At 50.4% G+C, this 20,099-nt stretch overlaps 1 protein-coding gene across 3 annotated transcripts; it reads right to left on the minus strand.

Annotated features, from left to right (window-relative positions):
* Positions 1-95: 95 nt before the first annotated feature.
* LOC128900467 (hematopoietic lineage cell-specific protein-like) lies at positions 96-19,807 on the minus strand. 3 transcript variants are annotated; one of them, XM_054181623.1, is made up of 16 exons: positions 19,694-19,783; positions 17,099-17,179; positions 16,666-16,749; positions 14,828-14,901; positions 13,857-13,986; positions 12,507-12,617; positions 11,761-11,815; positions 9,521-9,631; positions 8,835-8,945; positions 8,144-8,199; positions 5,155-5,224; positions 4,776-4,912; positions 3,989-4,099; positions 3,174-3,483; positions 2,333-2,404; positions 96-1,980 (listed from the first exon to the last, which is right to left on the minus strand). In XM_054181623.1, exons 3-16 carry the CDS (start codon positions 16,747-16,749, stop codon positions 1,847-1,849), a joined length of 1,566 nt encoding a protein of 521 aa, XP_054037598.1. In that variant the 5' UTR covers positions 17,099-17,179; positions 19,694-19,783; the 3' UTR covers positions 96-1,846. The 3 variants fall into 3 exon arrangements, with proteins under 3 accessions (XP_054037598.1, XP_054037606.1, XP_054037588.1); XM_054181631.1 differs by lacking the exon at positions 17,099-17,179 and having other exon boundaries at positions 3,989-4,096; positions 19,694-19,807; XM_054181613.1 differs by lacking the exon at positions 17,099-17,179 and having other exon boundaries at positions 19,694-19,807.
* Positions 19,808-20,099: the final 292 nt, after the last annotated feature.

Below are 20,099 nucleotides of genomic sequence, written 5' to 3' on the forward strand. Positions count from 1 at the left end.
GAGGGCTAGAATCAGGGGCCCTTTTCACTGTGCAAGGAACCGAGCCTACAATGGATACAGGGGACTTGTGCCATCACAGAATAACCAGGATGCAATTTTAGTCAGGCCAGAACAGAAGCAGTTTATTTCTAGAGCTATGAGTGAGAACACAGCACAGCAGAGTGACAGATGCTGCTGATACAAACTCTGCCCAAATGAGGCAGTTACAGAGTTTATATACCTTTTGGTTATGCAACTCATTCTTCACCAAACTGTGTCAGATAAGCAGGATATTGTAAATAAAAATAGCATTCTTCAGATAAGGAGGCTCTAGCCAGCACACCCTTTAACAAACAATTCACTCCAGTGTTAATTAAACTGGTGAGACCATTATCTGCAAATATTTCTTAACTAGTGAGTCCTGCAAAGGCCTATGAGGTGTTAACTATTTTCCTGCCACACTGGGGAGGCCTGACTTCAGCACAGGGACTCAAACCACCCAACAGCGGAGAGAACAGGCTGAGCCAAATACTGGATGGGGGAACCTACCTCTAGCACTGACTGCAAAGCATGCTGCAGCCCTTAGGCTACAGACAAGCTGTGGGACTGTTCTCCCCGCCCCACCTGCATTGCACATGCTTATTTATGCTGTCAGAGTAGTTAACAGAAAAATGGAGCTCTCTTAAAAATATTCCACCGCCTGTATCTAGCAGCACTTGTTCTGAATCCACTTGTTCTGGAGTCCCCTTCTCTGGAGACTTACAAGACTCGCCTGGATGCAGTCCTGAGTAATGTGCTCTAGGCAATCCTGCTTTAGCGGGGAAGTTGGACTAGATGATCTCTAGAGGTCCCTTCCAACTCTGAAATTCTGTGATTCCATGAAAATTCCATGATTCCATGACTGATTTGCTAGGTTGAAAGGATTTCCCCAGTAGAACATTCCTCTGATGGGCTGCCTGAACGAGGACCAAGACAGTTATTACCATACTCTTCGTTAAGTGAAGCCTTCTAGTATTTTTCTCTTGCTCCAAGACATTTTCCAGAATAACTTTTCTCTGAAAATAATCTAATTTTTTCACTTTCTTTACCAAGGTTTACCCCAGAAATTACACATCCCAACAGAGTTCTTGACTCGTAGAGGAAAACCAAGCAAGTAATATCCTACCTTAGCAAAATTGTCCTACATTTTCATTGCGCCAAACATTTCTTGTTTAATGGAACAGCTCATTACAGCCAAGCTTGTGTTCTGTGTGCAGGAAAAGCCAGCAGTGTTCACTGTGACGGTACAGTGCTCCCAAGCCCCAGCCCTGAAATCTGCCCAGATAGACCAGGTTCATGTTTCTCTACCCCATGCTGCAAAAAGCAAAGTGATCCTGCAAGTAGAAACCCTTCTTGGGAACAAAGGCAAGTTCGGCCTTCACAGTGCTCTTCTCACTGGCCCCTGGATAGCATGAGATTCAGGGCCACAGCAATTTTAAAAGGTCCCATAGGTCATGTCCCTTCTGCCTTGGACTGGATTAGAGCTCGTGTTTCTTTTCTGCGAATTGCCCCATTGGGAACAGTAATGGACGCACCTCTCCTGCAAGCTTGCTGGTTGACATGTGGGACAGCCTAGGTAGAAAAGATGTCTTATATCACGCTCACATGCTCTTAAACCATCCCACCTTCCCCATCTGGAAGTGGATGGGCACCAAAGTCCTCTTGGGCACAGGCCAAAACATTCCCTCAGACACTGACAGTTTGCTCCTTGGTATTTCTTGCATGTAGACACGCTAGGCCAAGCCAAATTAAACTAACAACATGTAAAAGGCTGAAGCAGAGACAGGCAAAAGTTTGGAAAGAAGCATTTGGAAGGAAGCTGGTTTCACTACAGAAGCTTCACATAATTTGCTGGAAAAAGGCCCACTTTGCCCCGGCACTGCCCCCGCCACCAGCCTTCATCCACCATCTCAATGTGTGTGATTGTGTCGTCAGGATCAAAAGAAATCTCATCATCTCCATCTGCAAAAATTGTTCACAAAAGATAGTCATAATGCAAAGATAACCACAGAGAGAACTGGTTTTACACCCCTCCTCCCACCAGCCCCAGGAGGAGAATACAGAACAAGCATTCTGATAGCCCTCAGAGTTCATCTCATCCAACCCCCACCAAACAGCACAGATGAAGCACAGGAGGAGCAGGATGAAGCTTCTGTGTTCCCAAGTCAGATCTCATTCTGCCTCACAAGAAGAAGAATTTAAACCACCAAGTAGAAATCTTTTCACCACTGCTGATAGTGTAAGCCACCACCTCCCTGCCACACTGTCCCAGACAGCTCCCAGTGCCTCCCCCCAGCCTGGATGGCAGACCCACCTCCTTGGTAATCATAGAGAGCCACTGCACAGGTTCCAGAGTTCTCCACCTCATAAATATTGTCTGTTTCTCCTGCAGAAGACAGGACGGGCAGATGAGAAAGAGCCTGAAAGCAGCCATATAGATCTGGTCAGTGCCATCCTCCACCCAGCTGTCAGCCTTGGGGTGAACCACATCCAAACCCTATCAATAGGGAGAGCTGTACCATGGCTCGAAGCAATATATGACTTACCTCCCCTTCTGCAGGAGAGAGGCAAGGTCCTGATGCTTCATGTTCCTCTCCCAAGAAAAAGGCTGGACATAACTCCAGCCTCTCCACTTACCATCTCCAGTACCAGCAAAGCTGCGGCAGAAACATCAACAGCAGTCCATGCAGTTTGCTTATGTGCTTGGAGGAAGACTACCCTGCACTACTCATGCCCAGGAGACACCACCAAATCAGGTCTCATGAGCACCAGCCATTTGAGCGAAAGGTTGAATTAAGAGGGCGCCCCAGGCCTCAGTGCAGCACTGGCAGTCACTTGACACGAAAGAGTGCACCAAGAGCATCAGTCCAGCTCCAGGTTCCTCAGAGCCCACAGCAGTCCCCTGGTCCTCCTGCCTGAGTCCTGCTCCAGCAGAGATACTTGCTGCCTGGCCCAGCATCCCATGCAGCTGATCTCATACCTTGGAGCCAGGCAAGGGAGTGGGAGACAACCAAGTCTCCATCATCATGGTCTGTTACTCTGACCACAGTAGACTTCAGGATACAAATTCCCTCTAGAGTCTGTCCCATACATCCAGTGAGGTGAGTGGACAGATACAAGCTCCTCAAGACATGGACTCTTCCATCAGTACTCACCCAGGTGGGGCTGGCTCTGGCTGGGCTCCTCGGGAACGATGTTCTCATAGTCCTCACCTCCGTCTTCTCCATCATCATAGATGGCATCCAGTTTTCCCAAGGGTGCTGGCAGCTCCTCATAGTCAGCACCTCCACCAGTACTGTCACAGTACTCAGAGGGCTCTGGCAGCTCCTCATAGTCTCCACCGACATCCAGACTTTCACTGTAGATGGGCTGATCCTGGCTAGGGAGCTTGCACAGCTCTTCGCCCAGATCTGCTGGCCTTGGTGGCAAAGTGGGTGGTGTTTCCTCATCCTCCTTTTTTGCCTCCTGCCATGAAGTGAGAAAGTAACAGGAAAGTCACCTGCAAAGCATCTGCTGCAGACAACTCTCCCATGACCTCACAGCACCCAAACACAACGGACCCTGCTCCACTGCAGGTGTCTTCTGTGCTACCATGACACGAATGCTACCATCATCCTCTGCACAAGGGAGAAACAGCTCAGCCATTAGGTCTGTGCTGAACTGGCACCTGAGATTGCTATGAAGTCACTCATGGCTCATGTATTTGAACCTTTCTCACATACTTAGCTACATCTCACTGCACTGCCGCTACGCTGACCACTCCAAGAGCCCGTCTCATGGTGTAAGGTGCTGTGCAGCCATGTCTCATCACCATCCCAATCTGTCCCCCCTCACTGCTTCCAAAGCCTCTCCCACGCTGTGGCTGCACCCCACTTCTTCCTGCAGGGCTGCCTGTAAAACGCAGCCCCCTCTCAGGTGCAATCCCCTCCGCCTGCGCCCCTTCCTGGCTCTCCGCAGCCCACCATGGCACCTGTACTCCTTGTGACGCAGCCCTGTCTTGGTCAGCATTCCCAGGCGCCCTTGCTGGCATGGTTGTAGGGGCTGCCTCTGTGTGGTCCTTCTCTCTCTGTGGGATTTCCTGCTGGAGAAAAGTCATCAGATCTCCTCAGTCCCTTTGAATGAGGTCCAGAGCAATGTCCATTCCCATTCCCAACAGAGCAACTCAGAAAATTTTTCTTCAGCTGCAATCTGTTCCAGCTCACAGACCAACTCTTAGTTTTCCTCCAGCTGACATCTGTTGCAGCTCCCATAAACCTGCCCTAGGGACTGGACACCACCAGCCTGTAACAACTACAAGGTCTGCAGAAAGTAGCCTCAAGGAGGGAAAGTGTCAGGGAGTGCTTTGTTGGTGAAACCTTATCTGCACGTTGAATGCAGAATCAGCACAAAGTAGAAGGAGTAAACATGAGAGTCTGCGTGCAATCTCCAGATGGAAAAGCCTGAATGCCGTCTGCTGGGATGGCAACACTGGGGAGGTGCGATTGCACTGTGTTTGCCAGGTGCTAGAGGCAAGAAGGAGCCTAGGCCAAAGCACAGGGGGTCACGGCTGGCTGCAGGCATGTCCTGATCTGTGTGCCAAAAGGGCAAATCCAGCGACAGCTGTGAAGTTCAAATGCAGTCCCTGGCAGTTGCAGGGAAGCAGTTTAGGCAAGAGATTACTGTAAAGAGTTCAGGTAGAAGGACATGAAGCTGCATGATTCTGAGGAAAAGTCTGCTTTGCAAGCCTCGGAGGATATGGCAAGATGGCCATGGCTCACCTTCCGCCGAGCCGCCTGGCACTCCTGAGCCTGCCACCTCACCCGGTCCTCCTCTGCCTGCCTTCTGCTCTCCTGCTCTGCTGACTTAGCCATGTTTTCAAATCTTGACCGCAGGCTGCTGGTGCCACTGGCAGCTCCTGTGGAGAAGACAGCTGACCAAGCTTGCCAAATGGCTCCCTTCATCACCTCAAGCATCCAGGAGAAATCCAGACCCCTTCCTCTCCCAGAGAAACTTGCAGTTCAGCCACCTTCTCCTGTCCCTCAACACAGGTTAAATACACATCCCACCACAGCACATGCCCACCAATATGCTGCCACAGAGGGACCACAAGGCCCACAGCATCCCACCAAGCCCAGGGCTGGTACTCAGTTGTCTCACCTGCCTCCACTGGCCTTGTCTTCTCATATGAGGAGGTGGGAGCTGCCATCTCATTGAAGCCAGCAGCACTCTGCAAGAGGAAGTGAATGAAGTGTCCAGCTTATCAGGCAAGGCCAGAGCTGAGATCCTCTGCTGCGTTTGGCTAGTGGTGACTTGCAAGCTTTGCTCCCAGCTGTGTCTGTCCTCATCTGTACAACTGCCACAGGCAGAGGAAGATGCACAGTGGCAAGACGACTGCTGCATGGGACAGCAAGGCTGGGCATTCAAGGCAGAAGCATTGGCCGGTAACATGGCAAAGCGCTGAGCGGACGCCTGGCAGTCTACCATTCCTGAGGTCCACGGACGCGATGCATCTGTCCCCTGCACTCCCAGCGGTATGAGGCATGGAAGCACTTCCCTACTGGATGCAAAGCTGCAGCTGCCTAACCGTGAAAAACATGTGTCCCTTCAGTAGGTTGTTGCCTGCAGTATGTGTATATAGTAGCACAGGCTGGAAAACATCAAAGTGAAAACATAGAATCATAGAATCTTCATGGTTGGAAAGGACCTTTGAGATCATCGAGTCCAACCAAACAACCTACAATCTCTGCCACTAGAGCATGCCCTGAAGTGCCACATCTAGACGTTTCTTAAACACCTCTAGGGATGGTGACTCAGCCACCTCCCTGGGCAGGCTGTTCCAGTGCCAGTTCACATGAGTGAACATGAGATATCGCTAGCTTTATGAGGTGTGAAGAGATGCCTGAAGTGGTAATAGCATCGGTGGGGTGCTTGCAGCAAAAAGAAAGTGAGATAGAGAGGGTTAATCTACCTTCATGAGAAAACTATTTCATAGAAAAAGGAAACTGCAGGTAGGATCCAGCTTTCAGACCAATACAGCTACATTTAGGGTTCTGCCTGCAGGTGTCATCACTGGACTGGAGCTCAGAGAGCAGCTCTGCTCTCCTTAAAGAAAACACCTGAGCAGGCAAACAGCACTGCAGGCTCAGAACCGGGTCTACACAGAGCACAGCAGAGACTTGGACGTGTTTATATGGAAGCATTTAAATTTAGGAGTCTTAGTGTGAGAGCTGAATCCTACACTTAGTGTTCAAAACTTTATCAAAGGGCAGTTAAGGTTGGCTGGTGGTACATTATGCTCTGCTCTGGAGCCATGAACTCAGCACTACTCCAGTGCCCAAAAACAAGGCAATCAGGTACTTATCCAAACATCCTTACTTTTACCATCTTTTATTATGCTTCAATATTCTCAAAATGCACGAATTCATGTTCTGCTTTGAGCTGATCAAGAACTGCTTATCCTGTCTCTGCATCCTGCTCCTCAAATAACCCACAGCACTGACTTTTGCACAAGTGCTCATGTGATTTTGCATGCTCTTTTTCCCCACATACATGATGCCATGCCTTTTGACAATGCACCTCCATTTGCTGTTGTTAAATTCATAGACCATGCAGATCTCTTCCTTGGGCAGGATGCCATTCCCACTCTGCTACTGGCCCAGCCTACACATGCAGCATGGAAAGGAACACGCTCGGTTGTTACAGGTATGTGTTTATGTTCTTCCTTGGCTCAGGGCCCTGCAGAGAGGTCCTCATCTGCTTCCTCCAGCTCCCAAGTACGGCGATGTTGGTGCTGTACCAGGCACAACACTGTGCCACCAGCACTGTGCCCAACAACAGAAAAAGCGTGGTTCAGGGTACTCTCCTCCAAATGCCCCAAAGCCCCACCACCACCCAGGAATCTCATCTTGCATGCAAATCATCATCCACTGGCAAGAGCCCCTTTCCTGAACAAGCTTGCAGTGCAGCCCGCCAACCCACAATGTCAATCCAAGTGCCTGAGACAGTCTGAATGTTGACTGCAGATGAGCCTTTGCTGGGTTTCAGCCCAGACAGGAAACTTGAACCAGCAAACTGGGCAACCTCTTCTCACACAAGGTTGCTCCCAGTCCCATCCCTGCTGGGTGTTGTTAAGGTTTGCAGGCAGATGTTTAGGCCCTGGCATGAGATTTAGCTAACTGACCAGACCATAAGAAACCCCTGGCCAGGACAGAAAAGCCTGCAGCAGGTAATAATTAGCAGAGAAGCTGATGAGTTAGTCAGTTCTATAAGGAATGGCCAGATTTCACCAGTAGTTAAGGGGGAGTCACCAGGAGTTAAGGGCCAGTCACTCACACAGGGAGGTCTGCGAGATGGCTACTTGAGGGACCAGAGATTCAAGCCAGCTTCTGGGAAGCCTTGTTTATGTGTGGGTTTGACAGCTGCTAATAAACCTTATGCCTCAAGCAAGAACAGCTAGAGGGATGGCACCCATAGCGATACCACCTTGTCGCTGGAGACAGTCCAATGGAAGACCCACTCTGTACGCATACCACCACTCTGCACAACCACCACCTACCCATCAGTGCTGGGGACATGACACCAGATGGGCCTTCAGTCTGATCCAGCACCCCTCCTGTGTCAGAGACAGGTCCTGCACGGCGCAATAGCCCGTGGCCTCTCAAACTCCTCATAAGGCTGCACTCACAAAATTTCATCTCCAAGGCGCTATCACTGCTCATCCTGACTGTATGGGTACACACAAGGCCTGCAGGAGTGATGGCAGGCAGCCAGACAGAGCATTCCCAGCATCTCAAATGGTACTAGATATGCAAGAGGGCACAGTCAGATGCCCTTACAAAGTTCTTCGCTGGCTCTGCTATTAAATCCCACCCCAAGAGAAAGCAGGAGCATGACTGTTCAGTCTGAGAGTGGAATGATTCAAAAGCAGCTGTGAATGGAAAAACTTTTTCTTCCTTGCATTATGATCTCCCCAGGCTGCATTCCTCTGCACCCTCTGGTACATACACTGGGCCGGTTCGCTCACCCTTGCAATAGCTGCGCACTGAGCAGTAGGACCTCATCTCCATCTGGGAAGTCTCTTCTCTCGCAGCAGTGCAAGAGCAGTGATTAGCAGGAAGCAAGTGCAGGATGCAGCATATAGTCTTACCTTATCTACTCTGTCCTTCTGGACCCCGTAACGGCCTCCAAACCCCTTGGCATAGTCTGTATGGAAAAAATGAGGCTGTTTTATAATATTTTATATTCTGTGTGCACCTCTGACGTCAGTATGCTGTGACCAGTAAAATGAGTTAGTCTTGCATCTTATCACATATGGAACTAAATAGAGACAATACATGCGAAATGCTCGGGACAGTGCTTTTAAGACTAATCCTTCATTCTTTTCAGCAAAGCGCACAGGTCTTCAGTGCTTTATGCTGGCAAATCTGCTTCCAAGGCACTGGGGTGAGAAGCCAGTCATGCCACTCCAGTGCAATGTGGCCTTGTTTGCTGAAGTTAAACATACAGTAGTCGAGCCATTCCTGGAACCTGCTTTGCCTCATTCCCATGCGCTCACCTTTTGAATGATCAGGAACACACCTCACAGAGAAAGCACAGTATAGTCTGGGAAGCCTGACTGAGGGACTTTCATTCAATGTCCCCCACTGCTCCAAGCATGCACCTACTCTGGCAGAGTTTACCCTTGTGTTTTGGGGGTTCACAGTGTCCCAGCTGCTCCACAGCATGCTGTACACATTGTTTTCAGCAGCTGGATCTCTGTCAAGTATGAACCACTAGCTCCAGATCTGTGTGTGCTCCAAAGAAATTGTGCTGCCACCTCTCTGGCAGCATTGCCCTACCTGTCTGGGACGCATGGGGTTGCACATCCTCCTGATGGTCCCAGCCAAGGGCACTCTTGTCCTGACGATCCTTCTGGATGCCAAACTTCCCACCAAAGCCCACAGAATAGTCTGCAGCCACCGAGATCCAGATCACGGCATGGAAGAGAACCAACAAGGGAGGGCAAGAGGAAAGTGGCAACACAGTGAGCTCAGGCTGTTCTTACAGGGACAACAGTTTCCCCTTCCCAGGACTCCAGAGAAAAGACATGGAGCAAGGCCAGATTTCCCCACTGGAGGCTGCAGCAACTGCCCTCCCTCCTCCCTGAGACATGTCACCTACTATTAGCACTTGCCTGGGCTTCCCCTGCACCCTTCCTTTGGTGACAGACTGCCCAGGAGATCCCTGTGCCCATAGAAACCTGCTGCTGCCCTTCATTTAGTCTGAACTTTTTCCAGCAGTCACGCAATGTGCAATGGCTTTTCTTATCTGCCCCATTTCCTTGCTGCAAGCAGTGGTCACCCGACAGCTCCCCGTAGCTTCTGCACCATTCAGGCAGCAGGTTGCAAAAACCAAGCACAGTGCCCCACAGCCCCTGTGAGCAGAGTCCTGACACAGTGCCCCACAGCCCCTGTGAGCAGAGTCCTGACACAGTGCCCAGCTCCAGCCATGACACTGCCTGCTGCACTGGGCTCCCCGAGCTCACCTTTCTGAGAGTCGTGCTTCTCTGCCTGGCTCTTGTAGTCAAATCCCACTGCTGCTTTGTCCACCTTGTCCCTCTCCACACCGTAACGGCCACCAAAGCCCTTGGAGTAATCTGAGGTGGTACACTGGAGTGAAATGCTGCCCCCAGCATGGGGCTGGTGAGGGTAAATATGGGGAGAAGTCCTGGGGATGAGCATCAGGGAGGAGGAAGAGCAGCAGGGACAACGAAAAACACTAAAAAATGCAAGGGGTTTGGAGGGGACAGAGCGGATGGGAGGGAGCACCATGAGGGCCACTCAGAATGAGGGCCCATGGGGTGCACAGGGCAAGTGTGGGTCACGGCAACAAGAGAGCCTGAAGGCCATGGGCAGCAGGAGACACAGCATGCCAAGAGGGCAAGGAAGAAAAGCGACATGCCAAGGGCAGGTGGGGAGGCAGTGGGAGCTCAGCCACCCAAGGATGCAAAGCCAAAGCAAGACTTGGGCACTAACAGCCCAGGCATCCACCCAGTCACGCATCCCCAGAGTAAGGATTTCAACCTGTGGTCTGCCAGACTCTGAAAAGCTCTGTGATTAAGTATATTGAGCCCTTGAAAGTACAGAAGAAATGGAAAACTTTTGCTGTACAGCTTACATTTTCTAGAATGGAATCTCGACTTCTACAAGGAAACCACTGACTCTGGATGCTGCAGCAAAGGCTGAACCCCACATTTCTGGAGACATGCTCCAGCTCTCCCCCCAGACTGTCTCTGTCATGCTTGACCATCATGTGACAGAGGCACCGCACATCTTCCTTACACCTTCCCTTTTCTCATCGTCTAAACTATTAATGTATTTACTACTTCAACTGTGTTCAGTTATTCTCTAGGGACTACCTTGTTATTATTGGCTGACGTACTAAGAAATTTCAGCCTCTCTCCTAGCTGGTGGCCATGTAGAGATACTCTCAGAGACCTGGTCTGCCAGCTCTGTTTCCAACTTCTGCTCTTCAGGAGGAATAAATCACAGTCAGCTCTCTTTGTTCCCTGACTCTATTCTTACAGGTTTGCATTTCACAGGAATGAGCTGGGGCTTCTCCAGAAAGTTCAGCCTTATCAGCCCCTGAAGACTGTGATCTTTAAGGTCCCTTGCAACCCAAACCATCTAAAGAAATATGCGTGAAAACATTTTCTATTCAAGAACGGCTCTCTGTTTCATAGAAGCTCAGTCAATTAAGGATGAATCGCTAAGTCCTAGAAATTTCTTAAACTTACCTCAATTAAACTATTATTTACCCATTAGGCCATTAGGAAATGGATCTTTTAGGATGCTGTTTTCAGCAAATATAGATTTTATGACCGTTAGCTTGATGGTGGAGTTTCCAGTACAGACACGTTTTTATGAAAAACAATCCAAACACCTTACCCTATTTCTAACATTTTCATTTTGTTCTGAGTGATTTCTGTGGTTTTTCACAACCTGATGAATATCTGTGTCTACAATCTAGTACACAATCTCTTCTACAGGAATATGTTAATGTTGCACAACTCCATGTGATTTTAACTGCACAACTGCATATGAATTTAAGATCAACCAAGAATCCCTCAAAAACATCTTCCTCCTTTTATAGTTCCTCTGAAATGAACATGATTCAGATCTTCTTTTCTTACTAATGGATTCCTCACACTTATCTGAAACAGTAGCGGACCTTGCTCTCTCATCTCCTCCTGGTTGCAGAGTATTAAAATATCCTTAGTTTCAGTTCTTGCAACGTTCTTAATGAATATAGCTGTTTGTATGTACATGTGCAAGTTTGGCTGAACCATCTCCAGAATTCTGCAGAATTCTGGGTGCTGTACAGGCTTTTTTTTCCATATCCATTGTTGTGCCTTTTCTTACATGCCACTTTTTTATCAATCACTTCTCACGTCCCACGGTGCCTGGGCTCCCTCTGGAGCAGTTGCCCAGGAGTTTCAGGGGAAAGGGAGCATCAGCCATCCATCAGGGGTGCATGTGGGGGTATCTTCTCTGCTCAGCCATGATGTGGCAAAACGCAGAGACAAGCGGAATGTACAACAGAAGGGTGGTGACAGGACAGCAGGGAATGGGGCTGTGGGGGCGACTGACTGGGAACAGGAATCAGAAACAAGTGACAGGAGGGGGATAACAGAGGGGACTGTGCCACAGCAGACAGCACGGGATACTGCGAGCAGAAGAGAAGCTGGGCAAAGTGTCAAAGGGTCACAGGTGCTCATGGACTTGCCTTTCTGGGACGAGTGTTTCTCCACCTCACCCTTGTATTCAAAGCCCAGTGCTGACTGGAACAAGAAGGGGAAGAATGTCAGTCGTCCCGAGGACCAAGCCGGGTCTCACGCACCCTCCCCCAGGGCTGGGGCCCTGCTCTCTCTCTTGTGCTGCAACACGCAGGCATGTGGCCACCCCTCGGCTGGCACGGGCCTCCTCAGCCTCTCACACCACTCTGCTCTCCATGTGCTCAGCAGCCCGCTCGGAACAGGCTCTCGCAAGAGCCCCTGCGCTCCAGGCAAGAGGGCCACCATCCTGACCTCACACCTTCTCAGCAGGAGAGGCGGCTGGGCAGCATCTGACACCAAGATGTGCACAGGAGGGACACCATCCTGCTGTCCCCACCCAGTCCCGCCATGGCCAGTCACTGTGCATGGCACAGCTTGGGAGTCTGGGGATGCAAAACATCACAGCCCCCCAAGACAAACACAGTGCTGCCTGGATAGGACAGTGTAAGCACATTAATGGACACCAATGAGTTAATCTTCACAAGTGCCCTGCAACTTGTCATCAGTCATTGTCCTGCACATAGGAGGTGAGCTGCCTCCTCCAGTGTAGACATGGTTCGTGGCATGCTGAGCCTTGCACCCACCAGCACTTGGAAAACAGCAGCCACAGTCGTCAGCGTCAACGTAGCTCAGTGTTCTAGGGGCAGCAGCGAGCACAGGCCGCAAGTACGTATTCCAGCTGCCCTGTCCAACGCACCTTGTCAGCGCGGTCCCGCTGGACTCCATACTTTCCCCCAAAGCCCTGGGCTGCATCCGTCTGCGAGGAGTGCTTCCCAACATCAGAAACGTACTCATGGCCCACTGCGCACTGAAGAGAGAGACAGCATGACATGAGCACCCGCAGTCAGACTGGCAGGTTGGACAGACACAGGCACCACACTGCTGCTCTGCCCCGCTGCCAACATGCCTGTGGCCACAAGGTGACAGGTCCAAGCTGACTGTGCTGGTGGTGGCGATGCCTTCTGCAGGGTCTTTGCCAGTACCAGTCTTGCTCTGAGACCTGTGATGTAGCTTCAAGGGCAGCCATCCCACAAAACCAGCCCCACTGCCAGCTCATCACACAAACCGTGGGATGCTTAATACCTGCTGCTCCCAAATGCCAGTGAAGCAGAGTGGTGGATAATCGCATGGGGAAACTGAGGAGAAAAGTGCAGTTAGGCAAACACAACTGAAACCCCAAAGGCAGCAGGTCTGGCACCTGCTCCCTGTTTTCTGCATCTGAGAGTGAGGGTTAGCAGATATGGCTGACGCCAGCCTTTACACCCACCACGGGCCAGGCCAGGGTCCCACTGCTCCCTGCAGGAGGTGGCATGGCCAGGAGCTGCTCATGCTCCTCAGGAGAAGGGCAAGAGGCTGAACTCTTGCAACATCCTGGCACGGCTGGATAAAGGCCAAGGAGCTGCTGAACAAAAACATCCTCAACTCTGCTCCGTCAGAAAGGTCTGAGCACAGCGGCTCCATTTTGGCCTCCTGGATATGTCCATTTCTCAACCTGCCATCCCGGTATCATGCACACCCTCAGTGACCCCATATATTGAACACTACTACAACCTTATCATCTCACTTCTGAAAAAAAAATAATTAAATGCTGAAAGGTACAGGAAGAAGCTTGATGATGATTATCAGAAAACATAAAACAGATTTGACGTGAGAACAGAGAATATGCAGTAGGGCTTCATCCTGGGGAGATATGACAGAGATCCGGAATGCAGAACGTGAGGAGGAAATTATTATTCATTAGTTCTCCAAGGACAAGTAGGGAGGCACCTAATTTAATTGTTATGCAGCAGGTTTGAAACAAGCCACAAAGTCCTTCTTCACAGCTAAGGGGAGTGTTGCAAAGAGGTTGTAGAGCCAAGTTATACAAATGGGTTCAAACAGATCCTGGAGACAGATTACGGGCTAGCTAGACACGTGGGAATCTGCGCAGCCATGCCGGCTCTCTGTTCTCTCCCTTCAGGGTCAGGCCAGGAAGCAGACATGCTCTTCTCTTTATGAGAAAAAGACTTTTCCACTGGGGCCCAAGGAACCCCTCTACAACTGTTACCTTATCCATTCGGTCCCGCTCTGTTCCAAATTTTCCCCCATAGCCATAGGATGCTTTGGGGCCGGTCTCCAGCTCCTTCTTCTTGATGATCTCATGTTCCTCTGACACCTTGTTCCTCAGCTGGTGGATGCTGGTGAGACAGAGAGAGTCAGGGCAAGTCACTGTGCAACTGTGTGGACCCACGCAGCCAGCTGGAGCATCCCTGAGCCGCTGTATCAGCCAGAGCCCAGCACACAGCAGAGCATAAACCCACTGCCAGCTATGCCCATACTGGGCCCCTCTCTGGGAGCCACACACGTGCAGCCAGCGCACTGTGACATGGGGACGATGCCACCCCGGGGGCTGGCGAAGGACCCAGAGCCACAGTTCTCAGCCTGCAGCCCCCATTCACGGTTGCACCCTCTCTTCCACAGGAGCCCACGCTTCCCTTTCTCCATGCGCTGCCCCAGCAGTGCGGGCAGCACTGGGATGTCCCCCGGGAGCCGCTGGAGAGGGTCAGCTCTGGGCAGGGCCGGAGCAGGGGGTCCTTCCACAGTGAGAGCCGCTGGATGGCGGCACTGGAGACTCAACCCCGCGCAGCGCCACAGTGAATTCTGCCCGCGGCGCAAGACCAGCGCCTCAGACGAGGGGCCCGGGCGCAGCCGGCAGGGCCCGGGGGAATGGCCCCCAGGCAACCCCGGCCCGGGTGAAGGCTCCACCGCCCCGCTGCGCTCTGGGGCCGTGGGTGCGCCCCGGGAGAGGGGCCCGCACGGCCGGGAACGCTCCCCCGGCTCCCCCGCGGCCCGGCCCGCCCGGCCCCGCTCCGCCCCCGCCGCGCACGAGCCCTTATTTGGCCGGTTTCGGCCGGCACTGCCGCTTACCCTTCCGGGACGCGGCCGCGGTGGCGGCCCGCCCGCAGCCCCGCACCCCGCCGGGCCCCGCCCGCAGCCCCGGGACCCGCACCCCGCCGGGCCCCCGCCGGCCCCACTCACTCGATGTGCTCGGCGCGTCCGGAGCCCGCGATGCTTTTGGCCCCCCAGCGCTGCTCCTTCTCGGAGATGTCGTTCTGCGGAGCGAACCGCAGCCGTCAGCGGCCGCGGGGCTCGCCCGCCCCGCAGGGACGGGGCTCGGACCCCCGCCCCCCGAGGCTCCGCCGGGCGGGGCTGCCACTCGGCCACCGGGCCCGGAAGGGAAGGGGGCAAAGGAGGGGCCCGGGGGTCCCGGAACCCATCCGCGCCCGCCCCCAGCGTCCTGCAGGGCCGGGATCCCGGGGACGGGGCTGCGGGGCGCCCCGACCCTCTGCCTCGGGGAGGAGCCAGCACACACAAGTGCTGTGGACATTAATTGTTTAGGAAAATTTTGGAAGAACAGTGAGGTGAACGTTAGCTTTGCTATGACAGCACCTGTTGGCTCTCTGGAAGGCCTGAACATGTATTTGATAACTTGAAGCATCAATAAACGCTTTCCTGATAACAAGGTAAAGCTAAAAATATGTATATGCACACAATAAAAAAATAATACAGTCATATTCTGTTCAGACTTAAATGCTTCCACAAATAGAAGAAATTAAGTAAAACCAAATAATTTTGACAGTATAGATACTTCTTTTTTTACGTTAATAATTTGGAACTTTGAGGAGGGGACTTGGGTTTCTGTCCCAAACTAGAATTTCTTACCGGAAATAACTACACAAGACTGAACCTCGGAAACATAGGAGTCTTGTGTAACAGAAGAGACTGTGCAACAAGAAACTCTTGGAAAGGAAACCAAAATCTCAACAGGCCTCAGACAGCCTTACAGCACAAGGCTGTAAGTCGTGGCTGGCGCTCCTCTGCAGCAGGAGGAGCAGGGCTTCTGCTGTGCCGTGTGCTCCACAGAGGTTTAGAAAAAGGGTATAAAGAATGAGATGACAATGTTTTGACATAGTAAAGGACTGTTTAGGTTGACCAAATATAGGAGACAAAGCAGTGCAGAAAAATCTTGTGATGCCAAATCAGTGGGTGATAAAATTGTAAAGGTTAGTGTTAATAAGTATAAAAGTAAAGCATATGGAAAAAAAGATCCTAATTATATCTGGACAGTGGTGGTTCAAAAATATTTGCCAGTCCAGAAGGAATATGAAATATGGAATTATGTGCAATTATGTAGAAGAGTAGCAAATAGAGAGTTGGCCAAAATGCCAAAGTGCGAGGGACGTATTAGCAAAGGAACAGAGAATCAAACAGAAAATTAAAATCATGACACTGTGTGAACACATGAGGATCCTGCAGACTGGGCCCTTCTATTCTCTCATCATCTCACCTAGAGAACTGGACTAGACAGAAAACAAGGCTATTTAGAGGCATGGAGCTGCCTCTGCACAAGGTGACCATAAATAGAGTAGGATTCTTCCATCTGGAAAAAAGACAAATGAGTGCAATGCTGGAATCCTGTACAGTTACAATGTGGGAAGGAGAAATTGTAAATCTTTGCTATTTCTTGTAACAGAAGTTGTGGGGAGGTCTCAGTGAAGTTACCAGGGAGCAGGTTTAAAAGAAACTAAATATGCTATACTAAGTGATATTACTTGTAGTCAGATGTGGGGTACACTGATATAGGAAGTTCTGGAGACTAAACATAGATATGGGTCAGAAATGGCTTAGAGAGACGGACGGACAGTGCCTGCAAGGGGCTGGTGGGACTTGGCTGATTCCGCACAGCCAGCGGTGCTGCGTGCCGTGCCAAGCCGTGTTGCGCCATGCCGAGCCCCAGCCCAGCTGACCAGCATATGCCTAGGGCCAGCGAACCCTCCACACCACCACCGCTATTATGGATTACCACAGACACTCACCACGAAATCAGGGTCAGTGTCCCAGTCGTCTCCCTGGGCCTCAACCTTCACTGACACATCATGTCCCACGACTGCTTTCCACATCTGCACAAGGAGGACACAGCATCACCCAGAGCCCAGCACATGGGCACTGCTGGCCCACACCGTGGCGTGTCAGACCACAGCAGACGCGGGGTAACTTGGACTGGAGGGGACTGTGCAGACCACCTGCCCTGCTGACCTCTCTGTCCCTCATACAGCATGGGTGTCCTGATTTGAGGTAAAACAGAACCAACTCTCTCTTCAGTAATTTTATTTCTCAGCTAGGCCTCTTCTAACTCTCTGAAATTAACAGCATATTGTGCAGAGAACCGTTTGTTCTCAGAGTGGTAAGACCAATGTTTATAGTTCATGCCAAGGCATGGTGTGTAGAGAGGCTCTTGCTTGTACTTACTGCTGTAACAGCCAAGCTCAGCTAATTTCATTATTTGCCCCGTTGGAGGGTCGCAAGCGGAGAAGCGCAGAGGGGTCGTACCTGCAGGGAGGGCGGACGGGACAGGTGACCCAAAATCAACCCACACGGGTATTCCATCCCATCTGCCCCACGCTCAGTGTAAAAGCTGAGGGATCAAAGGGTCAGCCTCCTTCTTCGATGGCCAGCAAAAGAGGAGGACTCTGTTCGTTTGCCTTTGATCCCTACCCGTGCATTCCTGACTCCAGCTCTGGAATCCAGTTCCCACCCGTCGCTGAGACCAGTCTGGGACTCCCCCAGTGCCTGATGGTGACATCATCCTGGGAGCTTAATACGGCTTTGTTTATACTGTATCTATTGTATTATTTCCCTTTTTATGTTATTATTAATATTTCATTAAAGTAGTGTAGTTTCTTCTAAACTCGTAAATCTCTTTACCCCTTCTCCTCCTCCCTTTGGAGCGAGATGTCAGGGAGAGCATCTGTCACCCGTCAGTGGCCGATCTGGCCAAAACCACATCAGGGCACCCCAAAATAGCTGCTCTTGAGCCCCAGCACCTCTTTTAGCAAAACACACAGGGGTTTTAAGTGTAAACCACAGTCTTCATGCACACTGGCTCCACAGTTAAAACGCACACCTTATTTTCATGTACGTTAGCACTAGCATCCAACTACCAGATTATGCTTTTCCAATGTACACTAATTCTCTGCGTTTTGGGAGACCGTTTGCTGCTTTAACCTCCCTCCTGCTAAGCACAGTCCCAGCACTGCATCAGAGGCTGTGGCTTGCTCTGCTACCATCACACAATGCTCTGGTACCCGAGGTTGGACTCCTCAAGTCTCTTATCTGTTTTCCAACCTTTTAGTCACCGCGTAGTGTGATAGAGAAGGTTCAGGGGAAAGCTGTATGCTGCTATGACGGTGCTGGTACAGCAAGCTGTGTGGTATTTATGTCTGTCATATGGTAAAATCAGGAAATGGGGCTAAAATCATAAAGTGTGCAGGGCTGCAAAGGCTGAAGCTGTGGCGGTATGGCTTGTACAGGCTGCCCAGAGAGGCTTGGATGAAGTGATAGGCCCCGGAAGAGGAAGTTAAATAAAAGTAATGCGAAATCTAAAATTCACGCGTTTAATTTTCAAGGTGACCGTGAAAAAAGCTGATGAAAAAGCCCCTCCCAAGCAACACAGTTTCCACAAAATGAGAGACAGAAGAAAGATTATGGGCCTTGCCTGCCCCTACACACGTAGGGGCTGAATGTGCTGCAAAGACCGGACCACTGAGCCCTGTTTCACATCACTTAAACATCACATAAACCTGCAAACAAACCAAGAGAGGGGAAGGGAACTGCTTTGTGATGGATCCTCATTTAACACCACACTTCTATCATGTGCTTCTCAACAGCACTAACCCCTTAATCCCACAACCACGCAGTAGCCTACAAACTGGTCCCCAGTGCCCAGGACAGCTGCTTTCTGTGCAAGCAAAATATTTATGCTGAGCAAGTAATTAATTTTACAACACAAAAAGATGTTAAGTGAATAACCTTCCAGTTCTGTACAGTGCACTGTTCAGTTCAGTTTCAAGCTGCGCTTACCAATCATCTAGAGAATCATCACTGTAAGACCAGGGAGCAAAGACAACAGGAACTAAAAGAGCACAGAAGGGACGAGACTTTCTTTTGTTAAACAAAAGCCAGATAGTTAGCTAAGGAGAGGATGTAGGCCCAAGGCAGATTTACTGTGAAGATGTGGCTTTAGGCCTTCCCCTGTTTGCCTCAGGGAAGAAAAAAAAAAAGAAAAAAATTTTTAAAAAAAGTTTTCATACTCTGGAACACAGCACACAGCAGGTCTGTGCCATACTCAGCTGTGCTTGTGTGCACTGACAGTAATCTTATGAAAAATTGAATATGGGTAATTGCAAATAGAAGCAGGGGAAGCAGGAAGGCTCATGTGGACAATATAGCACAATCTAACAACACCTTTCACCTCCATTTCCCCTCCCTCGTTTATTAGCATCCAAAGATTTTTAAAGTTTGTGGCTCATTTTTGTTAATGATAAAACAGCAGCAATAACCAGCTAGCACAGGGCTGTTCAACGAGGCAGCTGATTTGAGCAGATAGCTCAAATGAAGGTGGTTCACGGCTTTAAATACTGCTGTAAATGGTTCATGACCACCTACTCTCCAAAGCCACTCACCATGGATCTTGGGAACCATGACAAACTGCAGAACTGTAATCACACCACAAGGCTCCAGATACCCTTTATAATGAGGAATACCAGCCAGAGTAGCAGCTCAACCCTTTAGATTGTCCCATTTTCCTCCTTGAAAGCATCCACTACACCACAAATATAGGGCTACTACACGTAGCACAGTTGTGCTGGTTGATTTGGAAATGTGGTTCTTTACAGCCTCAAACACAAGAGCAACAACGATGACCAAAGGAACAGACGGAGAGGCAAATCCTGAGGGCTATCAACTCACACATGCTGGATCAGGAAGGAGTTCTCTTTGCCCACCAAACCCCTACATTTTGTTGTTTTTCACTTTCCAGTCTCAAAACCCACGCAGCTTTCTTACCTTAAAAGCCTCACCAGCTCCTACTGGCAAACTTGCTGCTTTTTGCTCAGGCACTTGATGCTAGCGACAGCTCTTGGACTGCTGTGTGCCCCGAGTTCCTGTTTTAACTTCAGCTATCTTCACTTCCTGCGTCCCAGCCCCCCGCTGCTCAAGTCATGAGTACCAAAACCTGCCCTCGCATGCTGACGACAAGGCCTATACCCAGGGTACAAATTGCTGACTCCATGAGCAGTGCTTAATGGGACACCATTACGTTTCTTAGTGTGCAAAGCATAGTGTGATCTCTATTTCCACCTCTTCCAAAAAATCATTCTGCCGTAAAAGCAGAAAAAAAATTAAAAGGCCGAAGCCCCTGGGCTTGACAACTAGAACGAGATCCAAAGAAAGCAACCTACTGCTTACAGAA

The sequence above is a fragment of the Rissa tridactyla genome, chromosome 1, assembly GCF_028500815.1.
Source record: "Rissa tridactyla isolate bRisTri1 chromosome 1, bRisTri1.patW.cur.20221130, whole genome shotgun sequence".
NCBI classification, from domain to species: Eukaryota; Metazoa; Chordata; class Aves; order Charadriiformes; family Laridae; genus Rissa; species Rissa tridactyla.